Source organism: Parasteatoda tepidariorum, chromosome 6, assembly GCF_043381705.1.
Source record: "Parasteatoda tepidariorum isolate YZ-2023 chromosome 6, CAS_Ptep_4.0, whole genome shotgun sequence".
Lineage (NCBI taxonomy): Eukaryota > Metazoa > Arthropoda > Arachnida > Araneae > Theridiidae > Parasteatoda > Parasteatoda tepidariorum.
Window position 1 is genome coordinate 38,390,804 of NC_092209.1, and position 15,395 is coordinate 38,406,198.

At 33.0% G+C, this 15,395-nt stretch overlaps 1 protein-coding gene across 1 annotated transcript in view; it reads right to left on the minus strand.

Annotated features, from left to right (window-relative positions):
* LOC107449041 (cytochrome P450 2J6) overlaps positions 1-15,395 on the minus strand; it is a 19,889-nt gene that overhangs the window by 3,385 nt on the left and 1,109 nt on the right. Inside the window, exons 2-7 of the mRNA XM_016064441.4 lie at positions 13,212-13,336; positions 9,072-9,181; positions 6,660-6,958; positions 3,876-3,994; positions 2,083-2,338; positions 888-1,075 (exon numbers count right to left, since the gene is read on the minus strand). Of these exons, the coding sequence (XP_015919927.1) occupies positions 888-1,075; positions 2,083-2,338; positions 3,876-3,994; positions 6,660-6,958; positions 9,072-9,181; positions 13,212-13,336 (1,097 nt within the window). The remainder of the gene's footprint in view (positions 1-887; positions 1,076-2,082; positions 2,339-3,875; positions 3,995-6,659; positions 6,959-9,071; positions 9,182-13,211; positions 13,337-15,395) is intronic.

Here is a 15,395-nt window from a genome sequence, read left to right on the forward strand (position 1 = left end):
TTAAATCATTCCCATGAATCAAATATGACGTTTGCCAGTTCCACAATCAAGCCAATGATTTACAGAGATTTCTGCACAGAAATCTGAAAGAGGTTTTCCATTTAGGTAGATGTTCATAAATGCGTTTAACGCTTCTTGTTTAAGACCACTAAGTAATGTGTTTTTTTATAAGTTCATTGCTGAAAAGCCCCTTTCAACCGCTGCAGTACTCCCAGACAAAGAAAACATCAATTCCACCATGCGCAGCATGTTGCTGTATTTCGAGATTAGATGGTCATTTTAGAAGTGAGGCGCTAGACTCTTGTAAGATAACAAAAATTTTAAATGAATCACGAACATTAACGGGAAAATGGCCGTCCACGCGGACGCTGGATTTGAGAAATTTGTTGTCCGCGGGGAATTTTTGACCGCCGAGGACGGGCGGTTTTTCGAGCCCTGATATGTTGCTGTATTTCGAGATTAGAGGGTAATTTTAGAAGTGAGGAGCTAGACTCTTGTAAGATAACAAAAATTGAAAATATATCACGAACATTAACGGGAAAATGGCCGTCCACGCGGACGTTGGATTCGAGAAATTTGTTGTCCGCGGGGAATTTTTGACCGCCAAGGACGGGCGGACGGGCTGTTTTTCGAGCCCTGCATTGAAGTAATAAAATACCGAATTTTCCTTATATTGAATTATTTTTTATCTCTCACAGAACCTTCTATGGGCCGAAACGAATGTTGCCCCCTAAAATTATTCCTCATAAGGCATACATCCCACTAGTTTATTTCAAAATTGGTGTGTCACACTTCCCTAGTTTCCCTTGTCAGTACTTTATTGCGAGAATCATTCATATTCTAAGCATTCATTTCAAAAACATTTAAAATAAAATCTCTCGACTTACCCAGAGAAAAAGGCATGTAATTCGGAGGTTTAACAACAGACTTTCCATCTTCTGACAAAAACCTCTCTGGTTTGAAAACATCAGGATCATTCCAGTATTTTGGATCATGATGAACTGCCCAAAAGTTAGCTATTACTGCTGTATCACGTGGTATGAAATAATCACCAAGAGTAGTATCCACTGTAGTACTACAAAGGGAACACTTTTTAGAAATATTTATACTTGAAATTTATTTGAAATTAGTTAAATGTTTAAACATTATGCACTGTTAGAAATTTTTGAGTCTCTTGAACCTTAGTATCATGCAAATTCGCTACAACCAAGAAAAGGTACCGAGTTGAAATAATATTATTATGATTAGAAACCTATTTTATACTTGTTTACATGGTTCAACTTGTTTACATGGTTCAACTTGTTTAAATGGTTCAATTAGTACATTATGGTTCAACTTGAACTAAAACATTTCGATATTGTGGTTTAAGTTAATTTAATATTGAACCAATTTTTTCAAGAATGTGCTAAGTTTGGAAGAATTTTTTCCTTCAGCTACACTCAAATGACGTGAAACTGTAAAATGCATTTTAGATTGTTAATTTCGTTTTGTAGTTAGTTTTATCTGATATCAACCAATTTTCTTAATTATTTAATTTCAGACAAGCATTGAATACATTAATGAAAGATACTATTTTCGAAAACATTTTTTGCCTTCTTTTTGTTGTTGTTGTTAATTTACGTCGCACTAGCGCTGCACAATGGGCTATTGGCGACTGTCTGGGAAACATCCCGGAGGATGATCCGAAGACATGCCATCACAATTTTGATCCTCTGCGGAGGGGATGGCACCCCCGCTTCGGTAGCCCGACGACCAGTGCGTGAAGTCGAGCACTTTACGGTAGCACAGTTTAACGAGGACCAATACCGCACACCCTCGGTCCCTACGGAGACTGATCCAAGTGATCACCCACCCGCCCACTGACCGCAGCCAGTGATGTTTGACTTCGGTGATCTGCTGGAAACCGTGTCTTATCGATCAGTCCACTGCGGGACTTTTGCCTTCTTTTGTTCCTTTCTAAACAGACTACGTAATGCTAAATTCTATTTAATTAGACTGAAGTTTTTTTCAGTCCTGCCGACTAAAACATTTCTTTGTTGTTGGTGGTTTCATTTAATTTTAAAAACATCAATGCGTACTTACTAATGCAAAAGATTTAATGGCACAATAGTTATCCAACGTAGAACTTCCATGATGGTCGCATGAGCAAAAGGCATTGATTTCTGGTCTAATAATTCTGCCATCCTATCAGGACCTATGACATCCATTATTTCTTTCTGCACTCGTTTCTGTATATCTTGATACGTTGCCATTATATAAACACACCATAAGATGGATGTGAAAACTGTTTCACTTCCGGCTCCAAACAAATCCATAGAACTATCCACTAGCGTGGTTTCTATGGGAAAAAAATACCGTCAAGAAACAGAATTACTACAATATACTAAAAACAAATGTAACACTAACTGTTTCTCAATGGGTTAACTCTCCCAAGAGTGATTTACGTATTATAATTGCGTAATTTCCCTCTCTGCAGAAAAACTTGAGTAAGGCGACACATCTTCATACCCTGAAATCTCTGTGAGAGCTGAACATAAGTAAAATAACTTGTTTCTACCTCATAGTGCTACCTGTCAGTGCGTTATTTTGTTCGCTAAAAATAAATTATTTTCCTTTCTAACTGTTAATGGATGGTGTTTTCTACACTAGGGAACGCTGCAAGCTCGGTACCGCCGAAATTTCAGGGTTACTGTTTCCATTGTATTTTAAAGCCATTTGGCATCATTGTGTTTTGAGATTCTTGCAAACAATGTATTTGATTACTTATTACTTGTGATTACAATGTTAACAATATTTGTGTTTACAATGCTAAAAGTGTTAACACTAACGTATGATGGTGCACAGCCAACACCTCCTAGAAAAGAGTAGGCCTCTGCACGGGTTACCATAAATATCCTTTAGTAGTCCAAACGTAATGACATATTTCGTATTTTCAAACACTGCGCAGCTTAGTACCCCGAACGTAATGACATCTTTCTTATTTTTCATCAACTGCGCAGTTAACTTCGTCACATCGAACTACTAAATTGATCCGTGCTGAGGCCTTCCTTATTCTAGGAGGTGTTGGCACAGCTCGCAACAAGAATAAACAGTAATAAACTTAAGGAAAGAGGCCATATCAAGACTGCCAAAAAAGTAAAGTTATTCAAAGTCTAGCAACCATGTCACCTTTTTTAACAATAAATCTCTAAATAACTAAAACAAATTTTCACTTCAAACTCACCAGAATTACATAATAACATTATTATATTATGAAATACGGCAGATTTGAGCTCAGAAATAATCTAATTTATTTTTTTTATTGAAAACAAAATTATCCGTTTGAAAATATCGTCTCGCAGAATAACCTGTAGTAAGCAGCTGCAAACTTTCTAACCGGAACTAGAGCAGGCATACAGCTTGAGATTGTTATTGTTTACATTTCTACTGAAAACACCATCCATATGTTAACGTTTAAAAAAGTGAATATGATCAAAAAAGTAAAATCAATACTTTTTTACTATATTAAAAACATTTTTGACAATACATTTTGATAAACATTTTAACCCCTTAACGATCTGTTAATTTTCAAGAAAACGGTCATAAAAGTGCCTATTTTGCCAAATACAGGTATCTGATTAGTGCTGACCTCTAGTTTAAGATAAGCTAACTATCTACAATTACCTTAAAAATATCCTGGTACTGCCATCTGGTGTGTAAAATGAGAAATAAAATGTTTTCCGGGCAAAAGAAATGAATAAGTTTTATTCTTATTGGCGAGTTACTACTGAACATTTCAGCCCGGAAATTTTACGGGAGAGAGAAATAGAGGGTGAAACCTCACCCCGTCATTTTCATGGGAGCGAGAAGGAAGGGGTTAAACAAATAATGCTTACCATTGAAAGTCGTTTTGGGATCATTTCGCTTCCTGGAATCCATTTCCAATAAATATCTATCTACATAGTCCCGAATATTTTGAGAATCCAAAGTTTTTTTATGCTCTTCTATGTACTTACTGTTTGAAAAAAATAAGAGAAACAAGAATATAATGACTAAACAAATTAGGAAAAATTTTTAAATCAATACATCTTTATAATATTTTGTGTGTCTGTATCTTAATAAAAGCCTCTTAAAACTATAAAATACTTTTACTTGAAACAATTTATATTTCATTATGAAAATTCGAGGTGTTCTGTAAAACTGCAAAATAACGACGCAATTCTCAAGGGAAAACCTATAGTTATTTTTTTAATAATCTTCATATTTGAATCTTAATTTATAACTATAATATTCTGTTCTTTTAGCTATAATATTCTTTTTGTATAAACGAATAATATTTTATTAATTTAGAATGTTCCGTAAACACCATCGGTAGTATATGTTTTTTGAATCTTTGTTAAAAAAAAAAAAAGCAAAGCAAAAATATGCGAATTAAGGTTAATTGAAAAAAAAAAATCACAATCTAGCAGATCATTATCAGGGTCAAACAAAATGGAACCGCATTTAAAATCATCGAATCTAAAATCATAGACTATTATATTAAATTGAAGGGGAAACAAAACGCTTTTGAGATCATCCGATAATCAAACTAACGTTGATGTTTTTTATTCAGCTTTAATTGCGCTTAACCATCATTACGCGAGAATGATAGATCAGATTCTTATAACCTTTTTCTCACTTAAATATTAATCTGAAATCACTAATTAGTATTTTTTTTCTTCTCATTTTGACTAAAGTTTTAACATGTGAATATTCAGGCAATGTTTGCGGAGCACCTAACATCCAAACATCTGAAGGGGATTATGATTATCGACTATGTCATCCTTCATCCAACAAAAGGTACCTCAAGATTGAACCAAGTTAACATGCCTCATATACTAGTGAATTGGTATTTAATATTTATAGTGGTAGTTACACCAAATTACTCCCCTTCTAGAAATTTATCTGTGATAGAATTTGATGAACGGATACCACTAGTTGATTTATGCATTTTATTTATTTATACCATTTTTGCTCATTATACTTTTTCTTCATATTTTATAGCATTTTGCTCTTTTTTTTTCAATATTGTTTAGTACCGGGAGACTTTATTTACTTCACCGAATTTTTTTTGTTTTTTGAGCAGTATATTTTTAAGCAAATCAACTGTTTAATGTGGACCATCCATCATTATTGACAAGTTCATATCACGTACACAGGTCGCCATTGAAGGGATTTATTTATCGGCTATGTCAACTTTCATCTATCAAAAGGTACTTCAAGATTGAATCCAGTTAACATGTCTTATATACTAGCGAATTGGCATTTAATATTTACAGTGGTAGTTGCGCCACTCATCAATATAAATGTAATTTGACAGTTTTCATTTAAAAAAATGTTTAAAATTGGTGAATACGCTTTGCATACTTAAAAGCAAGTCTCCAATACCTTAGCAATCATTATAAAACTTGAACTTGGATCATTCACGATTTTTCTTCACAATAAATATGAACCAATATTCATTTACGAGTTTAATAAACATCAAACCTTTTTTTGGTATTTATCATACCCATTACCTTAAACTGTGATTTGCCATGTTCTTCTAGTATACAGGGTGATTCATAAAAGATGGGCAAAATTTCAGGAAGTGATAGTACACACCCAAGCAAACAATTTTTATCAAAGAATGCATGGCTGAAAACAAAACCCAAAACCGTTAGAGGGAGTCAAAAGTTATGTTCTTATATGAGGTAAAAACACACAAAGAACGATAAAGTTAAGTTATAAAAGCAAATTTAGTGGAATGTGATTACAATAAGCGTTCAAAACAGTGGCTGGCAGCTGCTAAGCACTCAGTACAACGGCGAGGAAAAGATTGGAGAACATTCCAAAACACACCAGGCATATCTCGAACTTCCCCTGCAGCTGCCGAAAGCTTGGAGACAAGTTCTTCTGCAGATTCAATGGGAGTCTTATACATAAGAGCCTTCAGCTGCCCCCATTGAAAGAAATCGAGACATGAAAGATCTGGCGAGCGCTGTGGCCAAGCTGAAGGACCACCAGGCTAAAGGCTCTTCTTCCCATAACATACAAATAATAACTCGCAGCGTGGTAACTCGCAACAGGAATGGAGCTTTTTCATTTGCATGAAACAACTTTCCAAATGAGCCATCTCCTTTGCGTTTTGTTTTCGACCATGCATTCTTTGATAAAAAAATGTTTGCTTGGGTGTGTACTATCACTTCCTAAAATTTTGCCCATCTTTTATGAATCACCCTGTATGTGTTTTTACCTGGATTAAATACTAATTTGCAATTCATAAGGTAAACAAATTTTTGGTTTTCATTTCTAGAAGGATTCTAAAAATACGTATGAGTTGTCGATATGAAACATCCTGTATATGGTATAATTATTTTTATTTTTGTTATTACAGTAATTATCATCCAACTACATGTTATCAGCATTTATTTTTGCATTATGTTGATTTTCAGTTTTATAATAGGTAATAATTTAAATGCATGATATTGGCATTCATTGTTTGCCTAACTTGATATTCAGCTTCATAATGGTATGTCCAAATGCAATAGGCATTTATATTAGAATTAACTTTATATTAATCTTCATAACGATAATTTATATGCTGTGTTTATTTTTACGATTATCGAGGCTTAAAGCCGATGGAAAGAGAAAATGTAACTCACCTAAACAAATTTTGCGTACTCTCAAATGCTGAATAAGCCTCTTTATACTGTTGTCCTTTAACAAAAGGAATGTATCGCATCCACGGAAAGAGTTGCAATAAGCCAGTTTGTCCGAGATGCTTGTTGATGTCCTCTGCATTTTGGTCCAAGCGTATTCTGTCTGGATGATCATACTGATATCGTTGACCGAACACCAATGCTGAAATATTGTTGGACATGCTTGGAGCTAAGGGAACTTTGAGATTCATTGTTTTTCCTTTGTGAGATTTCAGTACTTCTACAAAGGCACATATTTCATCCTAAATAAATTTTAAAAAAGAGGCTTAATAATTCCGAAAGCTTGTAAGGCTGAGGTTGGGAAAACCAGTACAAGGACAAAAAAACTGGAATGAAATGTATAAATGCATGTGTTTTACGACAATTGTTGATGGGGTAAAATTAATTTCGCTTAATTTCTATTTATGCTCTTCCTATTTTGAAGTTATACTTCTTGTGCGACTTCCAACAAGGTTGCGATAAACGTTTAACGCTACATTTTTATTGGCTGGGAAATCACGTGGTAGGATTCAGTTTTCCCTCATTCATTTCCATATTGTTTTGGTTCTCACTAGCATAAAAATAATAAAAGTCATAAAAGTATTGCTCTTCTATAAATATTTTTTTAGTTTGATTTGATACACATACAATTTAATAGGGTAGTATTTTTGAAGTTTAACTTCTTATGCGAATTCCAACAAGGTTGCGTTAAACGTTTAACGCTACATTTTTATTAGCCGGGAAATCACGTGGGAGGATTCAGTTTTCCCTCATTCATTTCCCTATTGTTTTGGTTCTCACTAGCATAAAAATAATAAAAGTCATAAAAGTATTGTTCTTCTATAAATATTTTTTTAGTTTGATTTGATACACATACAATTTAATAGGATAGTATTTTTTACTTTCAAATTTAGTGGATAACAATAGTAAAAAATGAGTGGAAACAATCCCACGGACAATGCGACGGATTTAAGGTTATGTTAAGGTACGTCTCTTGTGAATATCAATTGATTGTTAGGTTTTCTCTTCTGAAATTACATTATGACGCATTCACATACATTATTAATACAAATACATTATCCAGGGCGAGACGATGAGGCAACATCAAGCACTTCCACTGGTTCAAGAGGTCCACGAGGGAAAAATGCACAATATTACCGTGATTACAGAGCACGGAGACGAGCGGGGCAGGAAAAAGAGTCGTTGAATAGAACTAGTGATCCTTCTACGACTGCTGATTCTTCTACAATTAACGTCGCAGGTTGCGAAGTTTAACTTCTTCCGCGCGGAGGGACTCCACGCACTGTTTTTTTTAATATATTTTTGAAGTGAATGAAGTTTTTAATCAAGAAATCGAGAAACTTGGTAAGACTGGTTTTGTTTCACTTATCCCGACAATACTTTATAATTTTTCCTTTAACGGTACTTTTGAAGATATTGCGCCATAAACTGTAATTTAAAACAATTTATTGCCAATAGAGCCTGATCCTCAACTGAATTATTCCCCAGGGGTGGATTAAGCGAATGCGGGGTCCTAGGCCATTTAAAATTTTGGGGCCCTTAGATTAAATTTTTTCCCGTATATTTTTTATTTATTCAAATATAAAAGTATTTATATATCTTTTCATTTAAGAAAGCATATTTAATATTAAAATAAATAATAATAAATTAAATTTTACTTGATTTTATTAAATTAAAACTAAAACATAATCATAAAAGTTTGAAAAAATTTGAAAAATCAATTTTTTAAATTTATTTTTGAAAAATCCATTCTAAGGGGGGCCCTGACCATTGGGGGCAAGAGGCCATGGCCTAGTCTGGCCTAATGGGTAATCCGGCCCTGATTATTCCCACATAGCACATTAAAACACATCACTTCAAACACTTTTAATATTACACTTAACACTCTACACATCATATTACGCTTTGAAAAAATAAAGTTCCTTATTGCAGTAGCCTCCAACCCCCAGGCCAAGGATAAAATGGTACCGGGCCGCCCAAGGAACATTAAATTATTTTCATTTTATTACTGTGGTGTATTTGTCTCAGGTTTGTACGACTTTTCATGGACAAGAGGTTAACCAGGAGATGAGAGACGTCATCTGAGGTCCCACCAATACCACGCGTACAATTGTTTTTTTTTTTTTTTTTTTTTTGCATATGCATATTTAAATACAATCAAATTAAAGTTAGTAAATAAAAACAATCCAAAATATGAATCAACGCCTCTACTCTCAGCGGGCCACGGTAAAATTATCAAACGTTGACCGGTCCACGGCGATAACAAGATAGGGGAGCACTGCCATATTGTTTTTAAAACCTAAAATGCCACTATCATGGCCAAGATATTTGCTGTTCTTTATATCTCTTAAGTACCTTAACATGTTCTTCGATTTTCGATTTGCCTAATCCTAAATCTTTCATGGACTGCACCACAAACTTTCTCTGCTCCTGCCAGACATGAATAGGACTTGTGAAGAAAGGACCTACATGAAAAGGAAATATAATTATTCAATAGTTCGCTGATTCATAGCTTTAAAAATAATAGCAAATGTTTATATTTTTATTTCTTATTAACCCCAGATTAGCGTCTATGTATCTATCATAAAGTATTATGAAAAGCACATTCAACGTTTACCAGATTGGGTTTGACAGAAAGAAGATTAGCTAAGCTAGTTACCACACTTGGAGAAAGTTTCTTCCAAACTTTACTTTCTTGTGCTGCGTCAAAATCACGTCAGTTTAACGAGCAGCATTTCGTTTTGTTTTATTTGTTCGCTAAACTCAACATCAAATTACATAAGCTGCTTAAATTATTGAGTAGGTGATTCTTATCTTTAACCACAAAAATAAAACTCGCTTTTTAATTCGTTTGAAAAAGAAATTTTCTGAAAATTACTATATAGCGATAAAATTATTTTTTTGTCGAAAAATACAGAGAAAGACTGAGTACATCGAAAAAGATTTTATTATGGAAATTTGCAGTTCAAATGTAATAGTATACAATTACATGTTTCAATTACTGATGTAATTTGGATACATTAGCAGGTTTAAAATACTAGCACGTTCCATATCTTTAGGAGCAACTGAAAGCAAAGCATAAATGCTAACTTCTGAAACTGACTTGAGACCATTCAATGTAAAATGAAAAAAATATTTCGTAATATGATAGAAGCATGTTATTTTATTTATATAAAATTATACATAAATCTTTTTTCTTTAATTTTTTTTTTATTTTTATTTTATTTATTTATTTATTTATTTTTTTATTTTATTTCATTATTCAAGTTCAGCATTTGTATTTAGCGTACTGCGCAGTAAAAGTAAATTAGTCTATGGTTATTAAAAATTTAATTTTTCTTAGATTGTTTCCAATGTTTCATTGCACCAGGTTACAGTCAGAATTTTACATTTTTAATATATAGATATACATATTGATATATAAAGACATTGTTTAGAGACTAATAAAAATTTATGTTGATGTGGTTAGAAGTTAATAGACTAAAAAAGTGTACTAAGTGTATTTTTGTATATTCAAAGTTATTGTTGTGAAAAAAGCAGTTAACTTTGCTTCATTGCACTCCTCCTAGTAGCTAAATAATTTCTTAATATTCGTGTTAAGTATAGCGTATTCAAAGCCTACTTACTTCACGAGACATTGTCTTATGAGTGGTATTTCTGATACAGCATACCGCACAGAGCAATTCTTTGCTTTAGTTATGCATTCGAAGAGCTGGACTTCTTTTCCTTTCTATATTCTTTGATTTAAAGTTAGCTTCATATTTCATCATGAAAAAAAACTCTATACAACTTGCGACGATAAACGACAAAAATTATTTACTTTCTAAGTCTTAAATATATAGTGATTTAAATCTTTATTACCAATGGAGTATTTCATGTACAGTACGCAAAATAAAAAACGGACCATCCTGAATAATTTTTGATCTAATTGCTTCACGTTCTATTACTCAATCGTAATGGTTCGACACGTTTGATCTCAAATATGCTAATTAATTAAGGAAGACGATATTTTAAGTTACAAAACCAGACACGGAAATGTACTTTCTCTGAATAAACATACTTTTTTTTCAGCGGATTCGGATTTCTTACCCCAAGGTGATGGGGTAGCTGCAATCTGGGAAATATAGTTATCATGGTTTGGTCAGGGCGTGGTCTTAAGTTGGAGAATTTAATATCAGTTTTATTTTTTGCTATGTCTCAAGAAATTTTTATGCGAATTGAAAAATTTTTGAACGCAATTTTTTTTTATTTATTATTTTATATCCGTCGTTGAACAGCCAACTCAATGCTGGGTTTACTACTACCTATGTTCAACTCCGCATTCTTGTAATTTCGGTCCCAATCCAGAAGACAAGGGAGCTCCTGGATCAGTACCCCCAGAGATATTGATTTGTTATGGGAATATGGAGGACTTTGCGACCAAATAGATTTAACGCACACCAGTCACCATTTACTGCACGGGGAGTCTTCGGCCAACATGGATCGAACCCATGCTCCCTTCGACATGGGCCCAGTGAACTACCAACCAGGCTATCCCGGCCCCGTTGCACACAATTATAAAATTCCTCTTTGCACACAATTATAATGATTTGTACACAATTATAAAATTCCCCTTTGCACACAATTTTATTTTTATTCTTATAACCATCGTTAAATAGCCGACCCAATTTTATGGGTTTACGACTACTAATGTTCAACTCCATAGCCTTATAATTTTGAACCCAATCTAGAAGACAAGGGAACTCCTGGATCGAGTATTGGGAGAAATTTGCCTTTGTGGAGGACTTTTTGATGGAGCTAACCCGCTATAGCGTTATATGGAGAGGAAGACCACGAGATCCTTCCACGGTTAGACGGAGGGCAAGGGGACTCTAATCCTTGATCCGTCTACCAGTGAGGACATTTCACGTCAGCACTGTGGTCGGTGCAAGCCGGATGCGGAATTCGTATCAACTGGGATTCAAACCCGGTTCTCTTCATTGGAAGGCGAACGCTCTATCCCCTGAGCCATCGCGACTCTTTGCACACAATTATAAAATTCATTTATCCAAAAATAATTCCATGCAAAATACAACTTTTACCGCAATCTGGGAACATATTTCCGAGAATGTGATTTTGTCCTCTATATTGGGGGTCAAAAATCTGAATCTGTCGAAAAGGATATGTTTATTCAGAGAAAGTACGTTTTCATGCCTGCTTTTGTAACTTAAAATATCGTCTGCAGTAATTAATTTTCCTCTTTGAGATCACCCCCTCGAACCATTAAAATTGAGTCCTAAAACGTTAAGATCCGATTGTCAGATCAAAAGTTATCCACGGTGGTCCGTTTATTATTTTGCGCACTTACTTCTAAACAATTAGAACAAATAAAAAATCATGAGGAAATTTCTGGTGAAAGTTACTAAACTTGAACTTTCGGCTAAATATGTATGATTCAAGAGACATTTAAAAATAATAATTCTCTTATCTCAAATTTATATACGTATTTCATACAAAGAAATGTCTGTCCTTATACCTGATCAGTTAAAAAAAATTAATAAATAATCTAAAAATTGTCCTTTGTTTTTTTTATCAGATTTATAACTATTTCTAACATTATGGCATACTTTTTTTGTGACGACAATATCAAATCGAGATAATAAAGATATTGACTCATCAGTTATTTTACATTATGTGAAAATTGCATGTTATTAAGTCTGATTGGTAATAATTTACGTTAGTTTTTGTAAAAGATCTAATAAGGTCGACTAATATTTCAGATAATGGTGAACGTTCTTTTTAAGGAATACAACAACTCAAGAGACAGTCAGATTTATTAACTTTTTAATCTATTTTTCACTATTTTTCTTGTGTGTTTAATGCAAAACATTGTATGTTATCAGATCTGAATTTCAAAAACAACCTTATCGCATTTTGTAATATATTCGACGCCTCATTTTAAATATGTGGTCTCATTTATCTTCGATTTTATTTCTAAATTTTCCAAAAGGACCGTTTTTTATATTAACCTCTTCCTTCTCGTTCCCGTGAAAATGACGTGGTGAGGTTTCGCCCTCTATTTATCGCTCCCGCGATATTTCCGGGCTGGAGTGTTCAGTAATAACGAGCCAAAAAGAATAAAACTAATTCATTTCTTTTGCCCGGGAGACATTTATTTCTCATTTTACACACCAGATGGCAGTACCAGGATATTTTTAAGGTACTTACAGCTAGTTAGTTTATTTTAAACTAGATGTCAGCACTAATCAATATTCAGGGGCAAAAGAAAATAGGCACTTTTATGACCGTTTTCTTGAAAATTAACCGATCGTTAAGGGGTTGAAACAACTTTTAAAATAATAGTTTTTAACTCATATAATCAGATAAGAGAAATGGAAATATTTAATGAACTTTGCAAGAAAATTGAAATTGAATTAAAAAATTAAAATTTTCCAAACTAAACGATCCCAGTTTACACAAAGATGCATCGAGAAAGAAAATACTAAAATGACTAACTCTCTTTTTTGAATGTTGTAAAAGCTCCGTATGGTGGTCGACTGAGAAATTCAGACTTTAGCAAAGCTTGTTTTATAACATCTGCGCTGTTGAGAACGACCAATCTCCGGTAGCCTAAATTAATGCTGGAAAAAAAATTCAAGTTTAAATTTTATCATTGTACATTTCTAGAATTTGAAAATTATTAAACTTTGCTTATTGCTTTAAATAGTAACGTCTTGGAAACGGCAAGTATTCAACAAAAAAAAACTTCCTATCATAAACGTTTCTTTATTACTGAATGTGATTTTGTTTAAGCTTATTAATGTAATTTTTCTAGTATATAACATTTAATTAATCTACGTGAAAGTTGACTAAAATAAAAGTAATGCGAAAATGTACAGTGCTAAAAAAAATGAATGGACCACCTTGAATAACTTCCAATCCAATGATCGGATTTTCAAGTTTCAGGGCTCAATCTTAATGTTTCGAGGGAGAGACCGCAAATATGCTTATTAATTAATGCGAATGATATTTTAAGTTAAAAAATCAGACACAAAAACGTACTTTGTCTCAATAAACATGCCTTTTTTTCGACGAATTCAGATTTCTAACCCCCAAAATATACAGTCGCAGTCTGGGAAATATGGACTCAATAGTTTGGTCATTAAAGTGATCCAAAATTTGTACTCCTTAATATTAATTTCATTTTTTGCGTATTTCATCATATCTGAGAACACTTTTTAAGCAAATTGAAAAAATTTGCCCACGTTGCACCATTCGTTCATCCATAGATAGTTTTTGTAAATATTTTTTTGTTTTTTTTAAATTCTTTTATTTGATATTCGGTCTAATAGTTCCTGAGAAATCGAAATTTTAGACTTACTAATTTTTTAAAATTTGATTTCTCAGGGACTTTTCGGCAGTTCTCGCTCAACTCATATATTTTGACATTTAAAATTAAATTCTTTGAAATGATGTAAGAAATTGTATACCATACAACTCGAACTTTTTTAGACTATTGTTAAATAAAGTAATAAAAAATAATTAATATTTACAAAAAGTTATTTTTTACATGGAACTGACATTGAAAAAACGAATTTTATAATTGTGTGCAAAAAGTTTTCAATTCGCTTTAAAAGTTCTCGAGATATAGCGAAATATATAAAAAGTAAAATTAACGTTAACGGGTCCGAACTTTTGACCGCTCAACTGACGAAGTTATTGGGACTATATTTCCTAAATTGCAACTACCCCCTATATGTTATGAGTCAGAAATCTGAATACGTCAGGAAAAAAATTTAATTTTAATTTTAATAATTTTTTTAATTTTAATGATTTCATTTCCCATTTTTCATGCCTCTTAGTTTTTGTAATAGTTTATAATGTCCCTTATTTTTAACGAGCTTATTCTATACACACGAATTTTTAATGTCTCTTGGTTTCGCAATATTTAATTCACAATGTCTCAAATCCTTAATGCCTTTCTTCTTTTTCGATTACAGCGGTTTTTCTAATTTCGTATCTCACCGTTATTTTCCCATTTTTCGTTGGTAACTTTATGTATTATATTTCTAATTACTTCTGTTTCTTCTCATTTACGCATGGTGAGCCTAGAAAATGGCACCTAGTTTTGTGCTCTTGAAACATGTCGATTATTATTTCGAATTTGCATATTTTTGAAGCGAATGAAGTTTTTAATCAAGTAACATCTTAAACTGCTTATTCACGCAACTCAAACTTTCTTCATCTTCCAAGGTACTACCTCATCTCCAAAGGTACAGGCCTCATCTTCCATCCAAAGGTGCAGGACTCATCTTCCATAGTACAGGCTTGTGTAGACAAATGCCGTCATTAGCTTAGAGGAGATATTATAATGTTAGACTTAGAGACTCAGATGTCTCCTCTAAGGTCCCAATAAGTAGTTTTCGACATCTGGTTCTATACAGGAAAAGGTTCCTTCATTATATGAGCGCACTAGTTGATTAGTGGACTTAAACTTGATAAAAGTATTTATCCTTAATTAAATCATGTTTTCTGGTCTCTTAATTTTTTAGAATTTAATTTATAATGCTTCTATCTTTAAAATGCTTATACTAACTATACGAACATCAATGGTAATGCCAAAATAAAATTTTTAAAAAAAATTAAAAAAAATAAATAAGCAATATATATATATATACTTATTGCTTTAAATAGTAACGT